We start from the raw sequence: 25,295 nt of genomic DNA on the forward strand, positions 1-25,295 counted from the left end.
TTGAAGGGGAGATAGTATAGGTGATATCACAGTTTTTCAAACTGGGCTTCCCCTTCCAGAACAGCAGGCTATATTAGGGGCCATATTCTTTGAGAGATATGCTACCTCTGGGCCCACCTTGCTAAACAATGACTGCAGTGAAGAAAAATTACATTTCCAGATCTTCTGCATCTGCACTCTCGGCATCTCTGCACCATCATTGTAGCCGGGGAGTGACTGTGGCGGTGGGTACCAGATGTGCTTGGATTTCCAGATCGGCTTGGGATTAGACTCCTTTGCTTAGAAATGACGTAACACAATATGATTGGCTGTACATAGGAAAGTGCATTTACAGCGATAGCATTAGCATTGTGACTGTGTCTGTGACAGAATGAACCGATCCGGCAGGCCAAGCCAATCTTAGATACCTACTATGGCACGGTGTTCTCCCTTTCTACTTATATAGTTTAGTTGTGACATTACAGCCGTATGGAAGTCAAGACTTGTTTAAAGGCACAGTTTCTAAATACGGACAGTGTGCATTTCTCTTTGGACTGAGAGTTTTGATACTTTCATATTATTTATATACAATCTCAACCTGCTTTGTGATAATAAGATAATAAGACATGGAAATCTCCCTTTTTTTCCAAAATGGGACCATTAAAGTACAGGAGTTACATATAATGTAGGACTTAAAAGTGCTTCCACCAATATGGATTGACTGTAATTGTTGCAGGATTTAGTGTATTTAGTGTGTCATTAACACAAATTGATGTCCTTTGTTCTTTTTTTATCAACATATAATTAGCTTATGTTGAACAGATAACTTAAAAACATGGTATTGGTACCACAACTGCTAAACTGATATAACCAAGCCATACGAGATTTGATGCTGAGTCTGCTGAGCATTTGTGACAAAGATTTACAACCAGTGCAGGCCAATTGTCAGAAGCTATTAATGTTCACTTCTAAATTCTTGGGGCTTGTTTGTATCTGTAAGCCTCAGGACTGGTTAGCTAGTAGTGTGGGGCCAAGGACAAATCGTTTGTGACACCATTTGCACAGCACTCAATTGCAAGCCACCTTTATTTTGTGTGTGTGTGTGTGTGTGTTAGAGAGATGTTAATTTTGCTGTGGGCTGGTTTAAGTATTTTGTTGTGTGATATATCATGTTAAAAAAAAGTAACTGCATCACGGAGATGACAAATGGGCAGCATGTGTAATCAACTTTCTAGTATTAATGAACCCATTATCTTGTTTTGTTGGGTGTTTATCGCTTGTATTTTGCATGCAGTAGAGAAGAGAGGCAGTGGGAAATAGAGGGCTGATACTATAGCTTACTTGCATTTACAATTTTAGCTTCCTGCCTCCTGAAACACCTCTCAAACTCTAAAATGAAAATGTTTTACTGTATAAAAAAATATAATCAGGCCATTTAGTCTGGCTGTAATGGCGATGATGAGAAAGTTAAACATGTTAATGCCCTTAGAAATATTGAAAAGCCTGAATACCATTCAATACAAGAATTTGAGGCTTCTTTCTGTCTGTGCTCACTCCCTCACGATACTAACACACCACAGGCACTGCCACCGCTTCTCTTGTGTAAAAAAAACCCTAGCTTTTAGGCAGACCACCAGAAAAAAACTAGAAGGGAGCAGAGAGGACACTTTGTTCTCTGAGGAAACATGACTGATTGTGTGACACAAAGCTTGGTGACAAAGGAAATGGTATGCTGTTCACTAGGAGACCTACATAGATGGATATGTGGTATATGGACAAATGATAGACCTCAGCAGCCTGGCTGTCATCTCACACCTCTTTGAATATTATGCTCCCTATACAACATTTTGCAAAATGCTCTAAGGCTCAGATTGATAAACTTGTCCTAAATTGAAAATTGCAGATTCTCTACAATCCTCATCATTGCCACTGTTTTCCCTGCTACTGTGTGTTTTTATACTGTAAGTCTAAAACCAAAATGTAATGAAAGTAATTTTGGAGTGAGTTTTACATAGCAACAGACAAACACAGAATCATTCCTGACAATGACTGATACATTTGAGTTGAGAACATTTCTGACTACATACAGACACAAAATCAAACAATTTATTGTATCAATTGGGAGATATTCTAAAGTCACCATTCGCCCGGTCTGGCCCACTTGGATGCATTAAACATACTGTAAATGTCAGTATATATGGCTGCCCTAGCATCGGCTGATTTGACCACGGAGATACGAGTGATGGCTGGCTTTTTTTTTTATGATAAGGAGTATATTATGGTTTTCTTGAGATTAAACCAATTAATTAAATAATTAACTTGTGATCTTGAGATAACGGCATTAAAAAAAGTATAACATGCAGGGGCGTTCTTGATTTCCATATTTCTGAACATATGAATCTCTGTTCAATTTCTAAACTCCATCTGAATGTGAACATTATGTAGTCAAGGAAGGCAGTTTATCTAGCACTGAAGTTGGAAGCACTTCATCCTCAAACAAATGGAGAATTTTTCATGTAATCGCCCAAATACGTACATTTCGACCCTAGCCAATATTAATTTAGAGGTTTTGCCACTCTACTTCGTCTTCCTCACGATTTCATGTCATTTCATTCAAAAAATTCACAGTGGATTTGGAATGAATGAGGAATGACCTTATCCAGGTGGGATCTACCAAGATTTTTCATGGGGATACATAGGTCTCTATATATTGATTGTTTTGTCAAGCATAGGGCCACGGGGCTGTCTCATGGCTCCACTCCAATGGCAATCATCTGAAGCAGGTGACATGCCACACAGATGCTAGCTGCCCAAAAACCAGCCAAACAAGTTAATTTAGCTTCCAACAGCTTTATGTACATTCTGCCTAAATCACTAATCTACATCTGCTAAACATCTTGATTATGTTGTTATTGCATCACATAATCACCCATGACCTGTGTGGATTATCTTGCATCATACTGATCTTTAAAAACTGTAACATTACTAACAAAAAGCTTAGTGATATGTTTAAACTAACCATCATTTGTCTGTGTAATTCCTGCTATGGTACACTGCATAGTTAAGTCATTTAGACTAATTTCTTCTCTGAAAATCTGACTAAATTGATTTGAAACTGTTGCACAAGGCAGCTTAAGGCAGTTTATTTTAATAGTATCAAGAAGCTGAGCGGGGATTTAGGAAAAATAAGCTGATTTGTATTAAAAACAAGTTGAATAACCTCATTTGATTGCAAGATTTTTGCAATTTAAACTGTAAAAATGACTTAAGATGAATATTTTTGCTGTATAGGGTTAGACTGTGTTGGACTGTTGATTCTTCTCACAAACTCTAAGCTGATTCTCTCTTTTTTTCGCAGTGGGGATGAGACAGAAACTGATTCTGAGGTGGAAGATCGTGTCGATGGAGTTAAGTCTTGGCTCTCAAAGAATAAAGGGTCCACCAAGACCCTGTCAGAAGAAGGAAGTCTGAAGAGCACCAGGTTAGTGCTCAAACCCTTGTGCATCATGGCAGATAACTATGTACACCCCTGTGATAACACAGTAATACAAGTATCCACATTCCCTGTCTTAAAAAGGCCCAGGCTTACCTGGGGCAATTTGCAGCAGAAGGATGAGTATTTCATGTGTTTAGGTGTCATCTCTTTCTCCTAGTATCTGTCTAATGACAGGAGGCGAAACAGGGTAGCGGCTGCTGTCAAATTTATTGAAGTGGCCCATGGCCAGTTGGCACGCCTGCTTAATGACACCTCTGCCACAGTTAGATAGATCTCCTCACTGGTTGATTGCCTCACTTTCTACAGTATATACTGTACATAACAGCAATAAACTCTTCACTGCTCCCAAGGACAAAATGAAAATGATAAATGTAATATTCCGTCAAGGTATCGAAAGTCTCATTTACCACATAAAGCATTTTGCATATAACTGAAGATGGCAACATTTTCTTAATTAAGTATGTGGAGATGTGATTTTTTATTATCTATTTTGTTGGTTGTCTCTGGTCTCAACTTTATTACGCAATCCTTTAGATATTCAGCAAATTCAGATACCAAGGAGGTAAAAGAAGTTAAGGAGAAGATGAATGATGGAAATAAAGATGGGAAAGAGGTAGAGCAGAACAGATCAATCTCTGTCATGAGTTCCTTGAGCTACAGGAAGCGTTCCAACCTGAAAGACTCCATAGGGGGGACAGGTGATGAGAGCTCCTTGTTTAACACTCTCAAAGAACAGCCTGACACACCAGACCAAGCCTCCCTTCGCAAAGCCAAGTCGAAGTCTGGAGTGCTCCAGGAGGACTGGAAGAAAAGCCAGGCACAGGAAGACTTAGACGACAAAGGCTCTGTCATCTCTTTGGCCTATTCTGAAGCGACCAGCAGAGCCAGGAAGGGCCTGGAGTCCCGCTGGACCTCCCGCAGCAGCCCTGAATTTGATAAGGACTCCATGGTGTCCTCTGTGGCCCCCAGCAGGATGTCTACCAGAAGGGGCATGTTGGACATGGATGATGACAATAAGTCAACTATCAGCAGTGTGAGTCGCTCCAGCCCCCGGTCGCTGCGTCGCAGCAGCTCTTGGAAGGATGACAGACGCAGTAGCTCCCGCCTCTCCCTTGCACGCAGCTGCGGCCTCAGTGAATTCGGCCTACATGTAGACGATGATGATGACGATGATGGCCATAGTGTGGCTTTTAGTGAAGGGGGAACTTCATCTTTCAGTCCCCGCTCCCTCAATCGCAGTGTTTCTTCCCCCGCCCAACCACGCTCCTCAGATGGTACCCTGCCAGATTCATCTGACATTAAGACAGTCACCCACCGCAATTACTTGGACCCTGACTTGGAGGCTGCCATCAATGAAGTACTGAGCTTCAAACCCATTAAGTTCAAGCGCAGCAAACTTGATGAGTCTAGTGATGAGGAAGAGGTTGAGAAGAAGGGGCCAGGAAGCGAGGACAGTAGAAAGAGGGGAGAAGACGATGGTCTCGGTCGCAGCACATCTAGCCTACTTCGCTCTGCATCAGGCTCTGCTCTGGACTATGGCAATCGGCCATCCAGCACCCTCAGTACCAGCAGCTCCCGCCACTCCCGCAGTCACAGAGATAAAAAAAGCAAGGTCTCTCTGTCTGACGACTCTTCTTCAGATGATCGTCACAGCAGAAAGAGCTTGAGGGGGAAGAAGGGCAAGAAGTCCAAGAAGAGATCTAAGAAGAAGCAAAGTGAGTCAGAGGATTCCTCTTCCTCCTCAAACTCGTCTGAGTCCTCTTCCTCCGACTCGACCATCTCTTACCGCAGCTCCAGCAGTATTAAAAGGGCCCCCAAACAACAATCTGATAATGACGAGAAGGAGGCTGCAGGTCGTGGGGCAACCAGCAAGAAGGAAACCAAGAAGAACCAGAAGAAGATGGATGACTTGGTGATGAAGTACCGCTACAGGCCTGACAGTGACTGATACTGACAGTTGAAGGTGATGCTTGGTGTGATAATACCCAGGAGCCTGGCATAACTGAAACTGATACATTTCACTGAATGTACTAACTTAGTTTGCTGTGTGTGTAGAAGTACACTAATGTTGACTTTTGTAGTATTAGATAAGCCCTAGCTACGTTTTTCAAAAGCCACATTGGCCAATAAGTGCATGCACACATTTTTTTACCCTTTGCTCCTGCTGACATTGGTCCTCATTTAAGAAGATAGCAATTTACTGCATAATTCTTGAGTTATTCTTGTTTGCCTAACTGATACAGTGCAGTTACTTCAGTTTTACTTCTAAATGTCATCATAAACAGCTGCAGATACATTGTATTGAGTGGTATATTGTTATTCATCATTGCAATTAATTGAGAATTGCTCCTCTCTTTGTTGCTTTACCGTTTATTTGTGGTGCACTAACATACTAATCATCAGTCATACTGCTGTTGTAAAGCAAAAGTTACTTTCCTGCTTCTATTTTGGAAATTGCAAGGTTTCTTCTGACTTTGGGTTTGAATATGTTATAAGTACAGTTGGGTTGAGAGAGGGTACTCTGGCTGTGGCTGTTCCTCAAGCACAAACAGATGTTGGCAATCAAGCAAAAACTAAACAACACATTTTTTTGCTCTAAAATGTTGACTGAGAAGAGTTTAAAGATGTGTGACACGACTTTTGATATGACTTGATGCGAAAACTTTGCATCATAATTGAAACGCTAAGTTTAGCTTTAAGCTTCAAAAGCCTATCTATTTTGAGGGTAATTTTTCTGACTGTTTGAACATCTCTTTAAAAAAAAAAAAAGAAACAAGCCAGACAGGCTCATTTTTTTAATAGTCCTTGAACATGTTTGCCTCTTTAGTTGGAGTGAAATGAAGATACTGAAGATGATACTGACACATAAATGGCCATGTCAACAATATAACTGTTTTCATAAAAGTACTAAATAACAGTTTTGGACAGTGTTTAAGTTTGGAGTCACTGTGTTCAAAATATAATCTACCAGCAACACCAATACCACCAGAGAGCTTCCACATTACCAGTGAGTGTTGTTATCTAGTAAACCGTTAAGGCACCAACAAAATTATTAAACCACCTTTTTAAAAGAAAGTGTCACTTTCATTGTCGATAAACATGCCTTAAAGTAATTCTGTTCTTATTCTTGGCACTCTTTCTAATGTTTCACTATGTGATACATCATGCTCGTCTTGACTAACACATCTTGCGACACCCACATTTTGCAGTTTGTATGGCAGGACTGGAAAGCAGAAATATTCAGTACTTCAAAATTTATAGGAAAAAGTTTGTGGATTATTATAAATCATAAAAACGGTTGTTCTGTGTGAGTGTTATTCTGCTTGTGCGTTTTTTTATTCTTATTGTCCTCTGGGTGTGTATTAAAGGGCATGTGGTCATGGCATTCTGGATGTATGAACTCTCTACAGAATGTGTCCTATGTAATGCATAGAGTTCTTGTCCAGCGGTGTGTAGTCATAACAACATGATCTAAGGATGTGAAGTCGTCCTGGTTTTAAATGACCTTTAATGACTGTACCAGGCATAGATAATAATAGCTATGGTGGCAGGTAGAAGCAACACAAATTCAATTCAGAACACAATTTTTCTCCGCCGAGCTTTGTGTTGTCAATGCTGACGCCTGACATTTACCTTATTAACTGCACATACTTGGTACTAATATGTGCATGACACAATGTCACAATACTCATGCATGGCTTTACTGAAGGTTATTTATGTCAGTAAGACATTGTGATGTCTATTTCTACTGTTTCATCGAGGACCATGGGCCAAGAATATGTGATATGCGTGTGATGTATACAAAAACAACCATGATAACAATGTGCACATACAGTATGCATACCTCATGGGATTTGTTGTTTACTGCCTTCAGGAAGTGTGTCATTTTACAGCCTAAACTGCCTGTTTTCCCATGCCATATTTTTATAACAACATTTTTTTCTTCTCTACACCTTTCAGTTTTGTTTCTACTGTAAGTAGCCAAGCAATGATATAATGGTGTGTCTGTGTATTGACCCCTATAGCCCTCCTGTGTGCCGCAGACACCTGAGTCTTGGCCGATCTGATGAAGAGGATGAGGTGGACAGAGACTCCAGCAGGCAATCAGGGAGGCAGAGCGACAGTGAAGGCACATTGGAGAGTGCATCGTAATCCAAACTCGGGTCACCTCGTGCTTTCACTGACATCAAACAAGGGAGGGACACCATTTTTTTCCCACAACTTTATCACTACTTCTCAGCCAGCAAGAGAGGCTTTCAGAGGCATAGGCCGAGGAAGAATGCTGTTTCAGGTTTCAGGTATCAGATAGTTTACCCTTGGCTTTTAAAAAAACCTATTTCACTTATTATGGCGCACTCATTCACATCAAAAATTGCTATTGCTTCAATGTGTGCTTTTTCAGTTTTATTTAACACAGCACATTGAATAAGGTAGTTAATACATAACAGGAAAGTTGAGAGAAGAACTTCCTGCCACGGGTTTATTCATAAGAGCTGCTTTTCAGGCAAATTTAAGCTCTCCTCTGCACTCTCCTCTGACTATTCAGATAGCTCTGCCAAGAGGATTTAGATAAGCCCGCTCTGGCTACACTTCTCCAAGAAGGTCCGACCAGCCATTAAGACAGTTCTTATCTCTTCCCCATTAATGTTGGCTAGTGCGTTTGGAGGAATTAACCCATTTTCAATTAAATAACTTGCTGTAAGTTTATATGTGGCTCTTTTTTTGGGTTGAGATATCCACCATTTGAACAAAGTGATGCTAGGTCATGATTGCTGACATCAAAGTAAAATTATTTTGAAAAATAGATTTCTATTTGAATTAAGTTGTTAGATGTGATACATACGTTTGACAATGCAGAGACAAATCAAAGTCTGATCTAAAAGTATATATATATATATATATATATATATATATATATATATATATATATATATATATATATATAGTATCCATGGATATATGACATTATAGGTGGAATCAAAGCCTTTACATGGACATAATATGCAAATTAATTAAGATGTGTTTAATATAGCTAATGAGTGAAATATTTAACAAGATAAGGTTTACGTTATATCCCTGATTTATTATTATCTTATAGTGCAGTTCATGCCGTAATACTTTTGGTGCGCTTGTGTCATATTCTTTAAGGTTCAAAGGGAATGTATGTTTGCTATTATAAAGGAGCTGTCTGTTTTTTCTGCTTTTGAGATGCAGAGATGTATGGTGTTTTTTAAGATGCACAAACACTGGATTTCTACCGTATATCATGAATTAAAGCTCCTTTTAATATTGAAGCCTGCACAATTGTATTCCAGTATAATGCAGTTCCATTTCAATGTTTAAATATCATATTTCTGTTATTTGCTACATGTGTACAGTGCAGATTGTCTTGACCTGAGGGATTTTTTGGCCATATTGGTTTGAGCATTAAAATAGCTACATATTTTCCTGTACACAGTCCTCCCATTTTAAGGTGCCAAAGAATATGCTCATTAAACTGGTGAACATTTGAGATTGGGGCTTTTGAGGTTATTTGTCCATGACCACCAATTGGGATACTGAATGTTTTGTCAGACACTTGTGTATTTGTAATCCATTAGCTGACTGCCTGTTCTGTATTAGCTCATAGAATACTGCCAAAAAATACCCTTAAATTAAAGCCAGTCTGCTCTTATATTTCAATACCTTTATTTGATTTGTTGCTGTCCAGACACAAAATATATTCGACCTTACAGAACTATACTGATATCCTTAGATGATTGTGACCCTGTGAATTCTATTTAAATTATGTTTAGGTAGATTTGAATATCAAGGCATATACAGTATGTGTGCATATGGACTGTCTGCAGTGTGCAAAGAAAAGCCTCAAATGTCTAGCTTGCTATTTGCATATCTCCTCAGAAGAGGCTAATCTGCATTTCATGTCTTATTTTCTCTGTTTTTTTTTCAGTTGCTTCAACACATGAATATTAATGTGGAACACGGGAAACTTTGATGTCAGTGATTCAGAATAGACTTGTTAAATGAAACTATATATATTTTAAGTTTCACGCCCCTAAATTGGAGTTACTGGCATTGCACATAATGTTTTGAAAGTTTGTGCACTTTTCTATTTTCATTATTGAACAGATCATTTGTGAAGAGAGATTTTTGAGTTTCTTAAATAAACAAATAAATTCAGTTGTTTGATTACAGGATCAATGTTGGCTTGCTGTAATTGCAAAGAAGTATAAATTCGATTCAATTTTATTTCAAATTCACCCGTGTCAGAAAATAAAAATAAATTGAAGTTAGAAAGGAGGCAGGATTTTTTTTTTTTTAGCCAAACAAGCCCTTCATGTGTTTGATTGTTTGCTCATTCAACCCAGAGTAACTTCTCATAATACCCATCCACCGGTCCCATGAGACCCCAGAGGAAACAAACAATTCGTTGAAATAATTAATTCTTAGCAGTTGGAAGACTGAATTGCTCACACTACCTTGCAACACATTGGTTGTTAAAAATGAGTGCTACAGAGCTTCACAGTTCAAAACAGAGCTCGGGGCAAATTCAGGAAGATCAAAAACTGAGAGTAGGCAGTCTTCCTCCCCACATCAATCTTTATTCTACATAGGTGAAGCTTGCCAAGGTTCAAAGCGATTGATGGCTTTAGATTACCACCTTGGTTGACATTCACGCTCGATGTGTTTTACTTTAAAGATTTCCCTATTTATCCGACCAATCTGTGGTCCTCATTCCTATACACAACCTGTTCTGGCGCTTCACTCTGTGCCAGCTTTTGCTGTAATTTCACTTCACTTGCGTGCACATTCTGGGTGGCTGCATGTTTCTGCTTAAAGGCTTTCCATTGAGTGACAGATTAAATTCTGCTCTCGATTTTACTTATTTTGGCTCTAACACTGTTTCACAAGCCACTGGAGCAGGAAGTCATTAGCTTGACAAAGCCAAGCAAGTCTGTGTTTACAGTGCCACCCTCCCTGTTATTTAGACAGAATGATTCGACCACAGACATTTGCTGCACTGGAAGTCTAACGCTTCACCTCCATGGACAGGGCTGCCATGTACAAGAATGTAGAATGCCGGTCGTCCTAAATTACCCATATTATGCTGATTTTCAGATTTTGCTTGTATTTTGGGTTTCTACGAGAACATGTTTACATGCTCAAATGTTTTCATGCTGTCTGTCTGACCATACCTGTATTTACCCCCTGTCTGAAACACTCTATTTTCTCTCCCTCTAAGTCTCTTTAAGGCCCCCCTCCAAAAAAAGCCCAGTCTGCTCTTATTGGTCAGGGTTCCCGGGTCTTCTGTATCTGCACTGTAACAGCACTGTAGAAGCACTTTCTACCTCTATATGATATAGTTATGACATCACAACCGTACAGAAGTCCTGGCGGCTCGTTTTAAGAGACAATTTCTGAATTCGGGCTGTGTGCATTTCTCTATGGATTGCGCGTTTTCATACTTTCACAGTATTCATATAACCTGCTTTATAATAATAATAAAAAAGACATTGAAATCTATGTTTTCACAATAAGGGACCTTAAACATTACTACACATACTAATATTTGATTTATAATATACAGAATATTTTTAGGTTTTATGTATTCTTAATTATTGTTTGATATGTGTGAATGTGTTGTTGAGTGTGAATGGTTGTCTGTCTCTGTTTGTCTCTATGTGCCCTGCGATAGTCCAGGGTATACCCTGCCTCACGCCAACCCCCCCGACCCCCTGCAACCCTGATAGGGACAAGCAGTTGAAGATGGATGTATGACATCTGAGTATGCTGTTTCCTCATATTATTTACTACGTCTCTTGATATATTCATGGTAACCTCTTGTCTTCTTCAACAAGAGTCTTTGCCAGTACAGACAAAGAAGCACCATCTAAAATTTCAACTGAGTGAGAACTGGTTCTTGAATAAAACTGTATTCCATTTTTGGGGGGATGAACTGCTCTGTTCGCCAAGCTCCACATTTTGACCTTGTTTGGAGGCCACCCTGCCAGGCAGTAAAAAATGTGGGGGGAGCAGTTAGAGGGGAAAATGTGTTTATCAGGCATCATCTTCTACTATTAGCACTCCCAGTTTTCTGCTGGATGCCTGCTGTCAATAAAGCCCTGATTGGAGGCACTGGGACACTGCCTGCAGGGACCAGGTGAGGCTGCATTCATTTGCAATTCTAAGATGAATAGACACAGCAGTGTGCTGCTTGGGAGTCTCTCTTTGTTTGCACATATCATTTCCACTCTAATGAACACTGCACAGTAGTTGGCCCTTGTAACAAGGCTCAAAGGTAGGCTCAAACATTGTTTACATTTTGCATAGGTCTTTGTCAGGACCTGGGGAACAATGAAAGCATTTTTTTCTCTTGTATCATAAAAGTGAATCCGTTTTAGCACCCACAGGAGTGGGACATCTTTGATTTATTTTGTTTTATGCCAACCTCCATACCTAAGCACAGTTTAAACCTTGAAAACAAATTGCTGAAATCCTTGGAGTAGAAAATGTTGTAATGTCTATCACCAATTTCAGTGTTGGATTTGTCTCTATCTGCACTCCACCGTATGCAGGTGGCCAGAGTATCCTGCTGTGCTCAGAGCTGTTCAGTACTTAGTGTCCCTGCCAAAGGAGAGTCGCCGCCCCTGACACGCGCGCCCACGCGTGTGTGTGTGTGTGTGTGTGCGTGCGTGTGTGTGTGAGGGGAAAATAAAGACTTAGGATGTACTCTACAGCAGTCCACTACATCTGAGGGATTTGTAAGAGGTGCAAATGGTCTTTTCTCCCAGTAGGAAACTGTTGGAAAGATCATTAACCTATTTCCCAAATGCCTTGAACACACTTGCGTGTGATTTCCTTTGTGTCGTCTTTCACCTTCCATTGCTATTATGTTTTTAGCCCTGCAAAAGCAGAAACCTGTTAAGATGTAGACACGAGATACAGGGGGCATCCTGGAAGCCCACTGTTTCAGGGCCCCACCATAGGACAACAAGATCCTTTTGTCTTATCTAAACACGGTCCTTTTGTGCATGCCGTTTGCCTCTCTCTATCCTGGCAGTCTCTACATCATCCAGTAAATGGGAATTGGTAAAATATAAATGATCTTCAAAACTTCCACATATATACAGTTCAAAGCCTGACCTCCAAAACAAGGATTTAATGGAAAACAAGGTCTAGAGGTGACAAAAAAACATACATTTCTAATATTCAGAGGAATCCCAGGGTGTGCTGTATGTATACTCGTCAGTATTACACCGAAAGTTTAAAGGGAAAAACATTTTTCACTGCACGAAAACACCTACCCACCTGTTAGAACTTCAAAATCCTCCTAATGTTTGTCCTACTTTTGTTTTCAGCTGCTGAGTTAATACAGTGCAGAGAGAGTGAATGTCACATTTCTGTTGCAGGACCTAAAAAGCTTTATTTTCAAGGACAAAGCAGTTTTATTGCATCGGTTATACACATCTTTTGAATCTCTTTAGCCCATCACCATTGTAAGAATGCAACTTTATTGTCCATATTAATATATGGCCAAACAGATGGGAGGGTTGAGGTGGGGTGGTGATAGACTTGTGTAAGTTGCTGCAGTTGCACTTTCCTCCTGGCCTGATCAATGCTGTGATAGATTGATAAATACAGCCCTTTAGCGCTCCAGAAGAGATAGTCAATGGGAGTAAGGGAGAAGGTATTTGTTTGTTTTTTGTATCGACTGAGTTGCTCTTAAATTATTGTACTGTTCCCCATTTTGTGTGCAGCTACATTCATATATTAAGGTCTATTTCTAATGATCCTTGAATCCCGCTTCCAACCAGGAGGTCATGTTGCTTCTTGAGCAGTGCTGTCAAACTGTCCACTTCCACTTTACGTAATCACATTCTGTACAGGAACTTATCCCTGTCCCAAAGATACTGCGAGAAGCCTAATACTAATTATTTTAGACAAATCTTGTGCACTACAAGAATATCTTTCTTGAGAAAACATGAAACTAATTCAATTTTAGGAATGCTGCAGTCTTTATTCACAAAGAAAAGTTTGAAAATAAGTGTTGAAACATACAGTAAAGCATGATGACTTTACTAGACACTTAATAAATTCTTCAGCTCTGTCACTGCACGAGTCATTGCGCTGAGAGATAAAATGTTCTCAACTTGGTGCCAGCACTTGACAGCTTGGTGGTCTTTGCCACCAAACTCGTAAGCTATAAACGGATAGATAGCAGGAATTAACTACGCATCTAATTGTAGAATTTACAAGCATAACTCACTGAGCAGATGGAAGTCATTGGTGGGTTTTGAATCTCTTTATTCATCCCTGGGATATCGCACTGCATCAAAGTCCAGAGGAATATATTCCTCTCCAAAGTGGGATTTATTTAAACTAACACAAAAGCCTAGTGGCCACTTGGCTCTTGACTGGTTTTGTGTTATTTAGTCTTGGCATTTGCAAAGTGAAAATGACTCAGCTCTGCTGTAATCTATACCAGATCTGGAGGATGACTGTGATAGGCCATATGCATATCAGTGTTGTCAGGTGGCTGAGGCATCTTGGATTCACTATAATCCTGCATAATTGAAATGTAACCTTTACAACATCCTTTGGTGTTTGAAATGTTTCGATTCGGGAGAAAGCATCCTCAAATGTTTCCTATAATTATTCTGCACAAGAAATTGAAATGTGTAGAATATTTTTAAATCTAAAAATATTTTAATCAACGATTACTTCACTGGATCATCAAATCAAGGCGCTAATATGAATGAAATTATTCATTCTGATGAATATTCACAGAGATTATAGTGTCATAGAGTGAAAAAAACCTTCAGTTTCTATATTTCAAGATGTCTGGTATTTGTCATGATCTTTTCAAAAGGTGTACATGTCTGTAGTGATTGGAATATGATCCCTAAAGACATCATTTCCATTCCATTTCAACTTAACTCCACTGAAATTGGGAGAAGCAATTTGAAGTCACAGCCAACTGGAAGACCCTGAGCAGTTATTCAAGGAGGAGAACCAATCAACATCCCGCAGTGAGGTATTGAATGGGGATAATTGGGCACTGAATAGAAATTTTGAAATGCAAAAAAATGGTCAAGCAGTGCCTCAAACATATCCAGAGATTGACAGTTGGACACTGAGTGAGTCAGGCAGGATACTAATGTCTTTCCTGTCATTCGGTCTTCCCTTTTTAGCAGGCTCCATCTCACTGCCCATGTGGGACTGAGTCTGAGTGACAAGCCAGTGACATTTACAATCTCCCAGCTTCAAAGTGTGGGCAGCCTGTACCAAAATGCCATGGCAGCGGATGGTCTGAGTCATCATTAGTACATTTTATACATTATGGACACATACATCATTATATATGCTTCTCCATTATGCAGTGTTAATAATGTGTACTCTAGTTGGCCTGTTTCAGTCGAGCTGAATATTTATCCATAGCTGAAGGTCATCATTCTGCAAGTGTACCTCAAAGAACAGGAATCTCTTTATTGGATAAATAATGTTCAAAATCCACATCATCTAATTAATTCTGAAAATATCTGGCCATACATAAACATACATAATGTGCTTAAATTATAGGCTTCTTGTTGCAGTCAGAAATGCTTCTGTGACAAAACACCTACCTGAAGTGAAATGCTGCTAGTAGACTTTGTCAAGCCAAATGGAACACTAATAGGCACTGAATTATTCAGGTTCAGTACTTGAGGTGATGCTGTTAAATCAAAGGTTATATCAGCATGGAAGACTTTTTTCTTCCTAAGACCTTTGCATCTGTAAAAATGGACTGCCTCTCTCAAAAGTCAGGTGGATCCATTTATGTATAATATTTCCTCACATTAATCCTTCGGGGTGCTCATTGAAGGGCATGCAGTCAGAAGAGCTTGTGTGTTCTATCTGCTCCATGCCGCTGCTCAAGCTACTGTATGTGCATGGAGCCTTGCCATGCAAGTGGCACAAATTAATCTCCACCTGCAATAGCCCTCATACAGTACAAGGGCGAATGCATTTATTCACTTCTTCCTATGGGACCAAATATAGAGAGTCATATAATTTAGAGCTGTTGTTTCTGGCTATCTGCTGTTTCTCTGGCTAAACAGAATTTCAATGAGAGGTAAGCACTTGCCTATATTATTTATGCCTTAGCAGGAAAAAAAGGCTGTTTTCTCAAAGACATGAGACATGTGACTATACTGTAAATCTCCAGTGTTAGAAATGAATAATTGCAAAACACCTATTGATGTCTGCGGGAGGTACTGTATTTATGGTGCTTTACTCTGTAATAGAACTAACAGTGTTGGTTGTGAGGCAGCGCTTGCTGCGATTTCTATAACGAGGAACTAAAAGGAAATGGCTTGTAACGTTTTTCAGGAAAATAAGAGATTGCAAACCTGTTAAGAAATACAGCTTAAGGCCTTTCTGTGGCTCAGTCTGTAAGTCATTATGTTCAGTCAGCTACAGTATGCACTGTACATATAAATATGCGGTGAAGGTAAAAGTAGAGGGTTTTTTGTTGGAGAGATTTGTTGGGGCCATATGGTACAGTATATAACACGTATCAGGGGACCACACTTTTTTTTTGTTGGGTAACCATTAGGCTGAGTTTATCAATTTATTAAAGACTCTGTTAATAATTGCAGTGCCAGCTTACTGATTTAATTCTGTCCGTTGGTGTCAATAGTAGGTGCTTTCCTGGGAAAGAAGGCGGTGAAAAAATTGTGTTGAGTAAATTAAATATCACATTGTGTTCTGACTTGTTCAAAATGAGTTCTTACAGTCGGCTTCATGTTGAATAAATCATTACCAGAAACATTTTGAAACAAAATTACACTAAAAAAATGACATAATCACTGGGACAGTTGGCAGAATTTTACATTGTGGGGTGTCTATTGGATTTTGCATGAAATCCGGAAAAAAAGGGCTGCTCTTAAACCAACACAAACATAAAGCAGAGTGTCTGGCAAAATCCTCTTTGTGGCAGAAAAAGAAACAGCAGCACTGACATGATTGCAACAAAATATAAGCTATAAATCAGTAATACAGTATAGTTCTGAATGAAACAATGATTTAATGATGTAAACTACAATAGCACCTTCAATTTTGGCAGAACGTCTTCTGGCTTTCAGCATAAGGTTTTTCACTCATGGATTAATTTCTATGCATTCAAAAATACCTCAGTTATTACAGAACTAGACTACACTTCTGTAACCACCTCCAGATGTGTCCTGATTGCACCATAAAAAGATGATTTGCTCGTTCAGTCTGCGTACAGTACTAGTGGATGATTGCTGCAGACTGTTTAGACACGGTTTTATGTCAACCACAAAATACCAACATTGTTCCATCTGTTAAAAGACAAAAATAACATTTTTGTCTTAGTTAAAAGTTTAATGGAACAGTTTCAACAATAAAAAACCCCCAATGAGAACCAAAATCATCTCAATTGAATGTATGTGCTGACAGTTTACCTCCTGACATTTCTGACCTGTATATATAGTGTCCTGCTTGGGAGAGGTATAGAGTGTATGTCACCAGCTCGTCTCTCAAGGGCCGGTGGCTGTGACAAATCTCAAAGTGACTGCCTCAAATCGAGTGGTCCGGGTGACGGATTGCCTCCGGCATGATGTATGGCTGCTGCTTTCTTCCCACAGGCCTGCATGGGTTGTGTTTGGTCAAGTGACCTCCACTTCCTGTGCATCCAGTCGCGTCCCTGCAGCCCAGATCTGCTGTCTGGGTGTAAATATGATCCGTGGTCAAACATGGCAGACGCTGAGTGATGGGCCTCATTGTCAGTTGGACTTAAACCAGATTTTCCTAGGCTTGTTCCAGTAGCCTTTGCACTGAGGCACACTTTACGTTAGACTGGGGATTCACTCTCTTTACATTGGTTAAGTGGAAAACAGTTTTTTTTTAAGCATTGGAATATATACATTTGTACATATTCTTCATAATGCTCTTTGATATTATATTTATTTCTGCCAAAAGATTACAGTGACCAATGTCAATACTTTTTGGATGATGGTACATAGCTTGCGAGTTATTCAAGTGTTTATGAAATGCTGATCAAGTTATTTAGTATCCCTTTCTTAGCATTTAACTGTATTTGGCATTATGAATTCACATAGCTGTATATTTGATGAATGATTTAATAATATATGAAGTATGATTTAGTTCTTTGAGTTATGGAGAAGTTTTAGGACCAAGTTAAAACTTCTTCCAATTCTATTTATTTACTGTTCATTTTATTGTTAAAATCATTTAAAGCAAATCTTACATTTCTGGCATTTTTACACTTTTCTTTGTAATCTTAAAATGAGCGTATGGCACACTGAAATGTAAAAGAAATCCACCAGGTGTTGAAATTGATCAATATTCAATTATCTTACATTTCAGATAAAAAGTCTGACCTATCATTTGATTCGGTCCAAATAAAATGATTGTATGTAATGAATGTATGTTTTACACACAAGGAGTGGCCTGTATGATAAAAAAACAGACAGAGTCAGTTCAGCTAGAATTCTTATACATAATGACCCTGTATTGTGTTCAACCCTTTAATCAGTACACCTGTTCAATAATGGAGTCAAATATGTAATTTCTCAGTATACCATCAAGTAATGATCCTTCCTTTGTTGCGATGCGCTGCAGCACACACCACACCACTAAATAATGGGTCACTGAACTTCAATAACAGAGAGAAGTGCCAGGCACTGACACAATACATTTTCCCCTGCAATAGCTACTCTGGTAAATACACACACTGAGGAATTAGATTTGGCAGGTCATTCAACTCTCCCCCTGGGGATCTGCAACTTTGCAAATGCAATGCTTTCCTTTTTTCCCCCATCTTAAAATAAACAGTTCACCTCAAATGCTCCAAGTGTTTTGCAGATTTGACCATTTCCTTTAACCTCTCTTAATCTTTCAAAGCAGTGACAGGAACTGAAGAAGTGCAAAAAAGAAAATAATTAAAAGAAATACATGTAAGGGTTGAATTACAATTTCATCCTTTTTTGTTGGCCCTTTTAGAACTCTCCACTTTTACTGCGAGTAAACTAAGGCTTGCCAAAAACATAGAACTCCTAAAGGATCAATTTTGCATCATGATGATTATTTTTTATCAGATTTTCATCACACTGCTGAGCAACGAAAAATAAATTAGGAAAAGGCAAGTGAAGGTTTTAATGCTGAAGTTTGCTACCTTTAATTTAGGAGAAGCTGCTGCTTCTTTTCCTCTGCTGCTTGAGTACATTTCAGCAGCATTAGCCTCACCTCGAACTTTGCCCAGACCTGGTGGCACTGCTGGTGGATAGAGTCCTGCTCACAGATCTTCCAGAGTATTCATTTATGCCCACTGCAGCTCCCTAGGCAACAGTGAAGGAAAGGACTGCAGTCATTCAACACGGGCTGCTCTTAATCCTGAGGTGATGCTCTCGGAGCAACATGCACAATGAGAGAGTGACACATCCTTCCATTTGAAAGTCTAAAGGTTAGTTCATTCATCATTAATCAGTACACTGATTCATTAATGCTATTTAACTGTGAGCCATTAACGACTGTTGTCAAGACAAAAAGAAAAGCGCAAAGGGAAGCTTTGCCATCTGACATTAGCTGTCTGCACAATTCCACCTCCATGGTTTGTTTATCCTGTAGCAACAGGCATCAACACTGCTGACAAGACAGCAGCAGCCGCATTGTCTGCCTAATTAAATACGCTGCCTTCATTTTTTTCATCCTTTATTAAAAACAAATTATAGTTAATTCCTCTATTAATTAATTGATTTAATTCCTCTATAATAATAATTAATTTAGGCTGACTTTTTCTTCTTCTATTTCTAGTTAACATAAGCTGCATAAGGGGTTGACATTTCCATTGCCCTTTTAAAGGCAACTAAAACCTGATAGAGAACATCCACTGAACCAGAAAATGTAAGCGTGACGCCTGGATATACACACACTGACATTGTTACCTAGAACCTTATAGTCATCATGATTATTATCGTCATGATAATGATCTTCATCAACCCCGCCAGGGATATGAATTGATGAGATTTTATTGATACCAATGCTATTATTGATTCTTTATCAATTCCCTTATTGATTCCTGATACATTTTTCTGTGTGGAACAAAGAAACACTTTCATTATCTATCTATCTATCTATCTATAAGACTGAATACAGTGTAGATTAAATGAGAGAATATTCGCACAGCTTTCTTTTTTAATTCAGGATTTCAGGTTTTTCAAAGAAAAAAAACCTGCTACGCCTGCCTGTGTGACCCTAATGTTATAATAACGCCACATTTTGGACTGTTTCTTCCTCTCCGCCATGACTCAACTTGTTCTCAACTGAAACCGGTTCTCAATTCCCACCCCTAAACCCCACAATCATTGTTGAGTTGTTTAAAGAGGAACTCCACCAATTTTACCCATGGAGGTGAAACACTTCTCTAACGGTTCTCTAACTACGGACACAGATGAAATGGTACGCAGACAAAAAGAGAGTTAGACATGCTTCAACCTTCAGAAGAAGTTGTACACCTGTCCGGTACTCTAACCATAGGGCAATCTTGTACTCATATTATACAAACATTCATGGTTCCCAGAGGATAAATCCTACCAACTGATCCCCTGACATTTCATCAAGTGCAACCAGCAGTTTTGGCGTTTTATTGAAATATTGCAACAACTAATGGGTGGATTGCAATGACAGTTTCATGACGGTTCATGGTGCTCAGATGATGAACCCCCAAGTCCGAGTCCTGTACAGGTCTGACTTTCAAGACCACCCTGGCCCATGATGTGCAAATCCATACCAGCCCCACGGTTTGCACATGTGACCAATTAGTTCCATAACCTGACCAGACCCATTGAAAAGAGATCCAACACTTGTGATCCGACCCAAATGCCCTTTGTTTTACTCATGAAGAAACCGGAAATAAAATTAAAACAAAGTACCACATGCGAATCACCTTTTTTTTTTTTTATGTTTGGATTTTGCTGCCTTTATTTTTGATAGTGCAGCTGGAGATTGACAGGAAATGAGAGGGAGCGAGAGGAGGCAACATGCAACAAAGGGTCCGAGTTGAACCTGGGCCGCTGCGGTCAGGACTTTTGGCCGCTGTGTTCTGGGGCCCTGGCCTTGCCACTGAGCCTCCTCGAATCACCTCTTTTGTAAGTCACCTAGCATGTCGTACTCTGACCCAAAGACCCTGGAGCATGGTCAAAGCAGGTCAAAGTTTTCACTTATTTTCTTAAAAATATCTCAGCTATTAGGTACTGACACACAATTATGTACTGACATCCTTGTTTCCCAGATGTTCCTCTGACTTTCCTCTAGCGTGGAATTTTGGGTGATGTGCATTTATGTTTGAATTATAGCAGTCCTTGCCAATATTGTAAAAGTCTGCCAGTAGTAAAACCAAATATTTTGTAATATTTTGCAACCTGTTTTTTTTTCTGTGGTGATTCTCTTGGTCTCCTCTCTCTCAGTGTCCAAAGGTCTCCGTTTATATAAATGAACCTGACTGACAAAGGACTTCCTGTTTCAGATGTAAATGATATATGCTAGCTGGCAATCATTTTGTTTGAACTCTGCCAAGTGAAACCCTCGGTGTAAGTTCAGTGCCACTGTTATGCAAATTAGATCAGTTGAGGATAAGAATTTGAGAATAGGGGGAGGTTATGAGCCTTACAGCCTACAAATCATTTTCTCTAATTTCCAAAAAAGTGCATATGCTGAAATAGAGTTTCTAGTTTTCTAAATACTGACTACGCTGTGGGGCAATTTCTTGCTTATTTGATCCCTCCAATGATCAAATATCTAACCAAACTTCAGATAAATTAATCTTAATCAAACTAAAATAACACTCTGTTCTTTATAGGTTGATATATCATTCTGTTATATGTAACAACTGCTCAGTTTCAAGCATAACTAGGATTTGCTTTGCGAGAGAAAAAGGAAGGAAAGATCTCTCTCTCTCCCTCTCTCTCTCATACACACACAGACATGAGTTTCACACATATACTGTACACTTGCCCACACAAAATACCAGTGTGATTTGTGTATAAAGTGGAAGGCATCCTGCTGCTCCTTTAAAATTACATTCTGGCAGGTGTAAAAGTTTGCTCTGTGAGAGCGCTCCACACAGGTTGATTGTACACCTGCTTTCTATTTTACAGGTGCTATTCATGCTAGCAAACACGACGGCTTCCTCCCGAGGATCTCTCCCAAATCTCCAACCAACAAGTTGTGTGTCTGCCAGCATGATTCAAAAGCTCACTGAATCAGCCGCAGAATTGTATTTCTACCAAAAAGGTGAGCTTCATTAACCCCCCCAGCACTGATGCACTGGCAGGATTCTCACTATCATTTTGCTTTGCCTGAAATCCAGTGAATAATTAAACTGACTGGGTATAATATTGAGTTTGGACTTCCAGAGACATATAAATATTTCTGTAACATCAATGAGAATACTAATAGCTGTAGCGGCAATATCAGCTCAAACTTATCTGCTGATTTAATATCTCACTGTTGCTTTATGTGCATGTGTAACAGAGCTGTCTGCAGAAAATGGGCCATTGGGTCTGTTTTAGAAGATCATTAATTATAATCCTTGGACTGACTGAGAACACCCTCCCCATCTTTAATCCCTCAACAAATACAATTTAGATGCCATCAAACAGCATTTAACCCCCCACTGCATCAGCTCCAACAGGAGAGGATGCATATCCAGTTCAGGTTACAAAGTGTGAATATTTTTAAAATGCATTTTTATTTATTATAAAAACACATTGACTTAATTTTGGTCTTTGTTTGTCACCTTTTCAACTTTACGTTTTAAGTTTATTATTGCCTTGTGACCTACACATACCTATACATCTGTCTCTGCATTGAATCTATATTTAGGAGTGGTGGGCAGCCACTGTACAGCTCCTGTGGAGGAGGAAATTTAGGCTGACATACATGTGTTTATTCTCTGTGACGCCACCCATAGGTTTCTGAAGAGACAAAACTAAACTCAAAGCAGATGGCTCCATCCATTGCCCCAAATTTTGACAGCATCCACCTGTCACTTAAAGCGAACAAGTCCTTAATTATGCAGAACTTTGAGCATTGATATAATTTTAATAGGCGAGATATAGTATAAAAATTCAATCCAGTTGTCAGCTAGCTATAGAGACCAAATCATTGTTTTTTTTTGTACCAGTCTGTAAACATGTTTATTTCTGCTGTTATTTTTTGGCATCTTAGCATGGTGGTCTATGGGGACTGACTCCTTTGGAGCCAACCTCGAGTGGCCATTAAAGGAACTGAAGTTTCTGGCACTTACGCGTTTGCTTGGTTTTTAGTAGTGGGAGGAAACCAGAGCCCTCTGAAGAAGCCCATACAAATATAGGGAAAATATACAAACTCCACACATACCAGGGATTAAACCCAGGACATTCTTGTGAGGCGGCAGTGCTACCCAGTGAGCTGCCCATGCATGGGAACCCCCTTTTTTTTTTTTTAAGCACATACTCTATAAAGTCTATAAGTCTATAAAATGTTGTCACCCAAAACACAAAAAATTAAACAAGCACCTGTAAATATGTACAACTCTTTAGTCTTTCGTAATAATCACTCAAACTATTACAACAGTTCAACTATTTATAGAGAACAATAAAGTTTTCAAAATGTATTTAAAAAGATGTTTATTATCCACACAAACATAAATGAGAAAATGTCACCTGATTCTAAGCTTGTCTCTACACAATATATATAAAGTATAATATTATATTGCTATAAATTAAAGAGTGCAAATCAATGTTTTCACTGATGAGTAGATGGAGTCAAGAGGTAAAAATCTAGAACTTATCACAGTTTAAACTCATATTGGTGACATATTTCAAACACAAATACAAATTTAATAGAAGATTTTAATAGGCTGAATGGCTTACTTATGTGTGACTGCAGGACTTAATTACCACTCACACGCATGTATAAGTCACACCATTTATTTTTGGACCTGTTCAAATGACTATCTGCTGAATATTAATGGTGCTCTCTGAGTTGCACACAGGTTAATGTGCGTCCCTTCTGATTAATAACTAAGGGATAATGTATAATGCATAGGACTGTTCCCTGCTTGGGGCTTTGCTGTTATGCAGGTGTCCATGTTGGAAGACGTTGGAAGTCACCATCAGGAGGAATTGTTTCTCTATGCGTAATATCCTGTAATTAGAATTAGAATACGGATATCACCCTCTGACAGTGGTGTTATTATGTTGAATAAATCATGATAATCATGTTTTTGCAGTAATTCTATAGCAGTTTAATATTTTTTTGTTTCCTGCTTTGAATTAAAGCAAAGTAACTGCTTAGATAATAGTCGTGACACAGATCTTAGCTAAGAAAACCACAGCCAAAATGTAATGCTGTAAATTGTGTATAACTGTTACTTATATTCATAAACTCCATCCATGTATTTATGCTATAGGCATTTATGCTATAGGCATTTGATGTGAAGCCTACATCTACAATAATACTCCCATTATCGTAGATATACTCAAAGTGCATTTCTCAACTGTTTTGAGGTCCCCTAAATTAGCACATGCCTCAGCATCATCTATGGTAGTCTCATCTGTAGAGACTGTTTTCTAAAAGAGATGGTGGCTTGTGAGGCGGACGCTGGTGAAATAATGGAGGGAATATCTGAGAATGGCCAGAGGCACTGGGTTGTTAGCTGGCTGAGTGAAGCTGCTTTGCTGTACTAGTCTACAGACCCCTGGGCACCCAGTCCATGTAAACAGAATATTTATTTAATCGTCTTCTTGGCATGTGAAGACTGTTCCAACTCAAGTAAAATGCCGCACATGGATTTATTTCACTCTCTCCACTCGCTGAGCTCATCTTCCGATTGCGTGTAAACCTTTCCCTGCTTATTGATTAGTTGGTATATCGATTCAAAGGAGCATGTCAGTGGAAGATGCTGTTGTTTGTTTGTTGATGAAAACATTTGGCTATTCAGGTATTCAACATGAATGAGCAATTTAAAATGTGTTTTTTTTCTGAATGCTGGGGAAAAAATGCATTGTTTGTACGTGTTTGTGCTCAGTCCTATCTTGTGATGGCACATGTCTTGCCCCATGTTGTGAGTGTTCCCACTGAGTTGTAATAACACACCTCACTGCTGTCTGAAATATTCATGGCCAGGTAAGCCCATCACTCTGAGTCAGTCACATGGATTCCTTATTATCACCCCCCTCTCCTCTAGCCCCCAGGTCACTTTATTCCGCCTGCCTTTTGCTGCATCTCACTCACCTCTCAGCTTCTGTCTGCACCTTGCACAGCCACCCGCTGTCGAGCATTGAATTTAAAATGCCACTGACCCACTTTTCATTGATTTTTTGTATTGGTTTTCATATAGGGTTAGCAGAATTCAGAATACATATTTTTATGTAATCATTTTTTTTTAAATTTCTTATTAGAGTTTCAACTTTGAGTGGACATTTGTGAGAACCTCAATGTGTATAATGCATCTTCAATGTATATACATTATTTGAATGCTATACAGTATCATTTTTATCATTAGTGGCGGAGTGCGCCGCTCTCGCATTGGATTCATATTGCCTACCTACACACATATACCTAGTTTATTTTGTTGCACTGTATCACATAAACCAGCTGCTCTTTTGTTGTATTTTTGACAAAGTAGCTGCACATATGTTACATATGAAAACATGTTGAATGGCCTCAGGCCTATGTATTTAATATCATAGATATACTGTATGTTGTTTAATAATTCCTTATGTACTATGTAGACATGTGTGTGAAACAGATT

At 39.1% G+C, this 25,295-nt stretch overlaps 1 protein-coding gene across 8 annotated transcripts in view; it reads left to right on the top strand.

Annotated features, from left to right (window-relative positions):
- LOC310956443 (unconventional myosin-XVIIIa-like) overlaps nt 1-8,331 on the top strand; it is a 55,331-nt gene extending 47,000 nt beyond the window's left edge. For 5 of the 8 annotated variants that reach the window (XM_083926655.1, XM_083926651.1, XM_083926653.1 and 2 more), the window contains 3 exons: nt 3,338-3,460; nt 4,010-5,438; nt 7,501-7,640. In XM_083926655.1, coding sequence (XP_083782781.1) covers nt 3,338-3,460; nt 4,010-5,423 — 1,537 coding nt within the window. In that variant the 3' untranslated portion in view covers nt 5,424-5,438; nt 7,501-7,640. Of the gene's footprint in view, nt 1-3,337; nt 3,461-4,009; nt 5,439-7,500 lie in introns of all 8 variants that reach the window. The other 3 variants (XM_083926652.1, XM_083926658.1, XM_083926657.1) reach the window with 2 other exon arrangements.
- The last annotated feature ends 16,964 nt before the right edge of the window (nt 8,332-25,295 follow it).

Source organism: Echiichthys vipera, assembly GCF_963691815.1.
Source record: "Echiichthys vipera genome assembly, chromosome: 14".
Taxonomy (NCBI): domain Eukaryota; kingdom Metazoa; phylum Chordata; class Actinopteri; order Perciformes; family Trachinidae; genus Echiichthys; species Echiichthys vipera.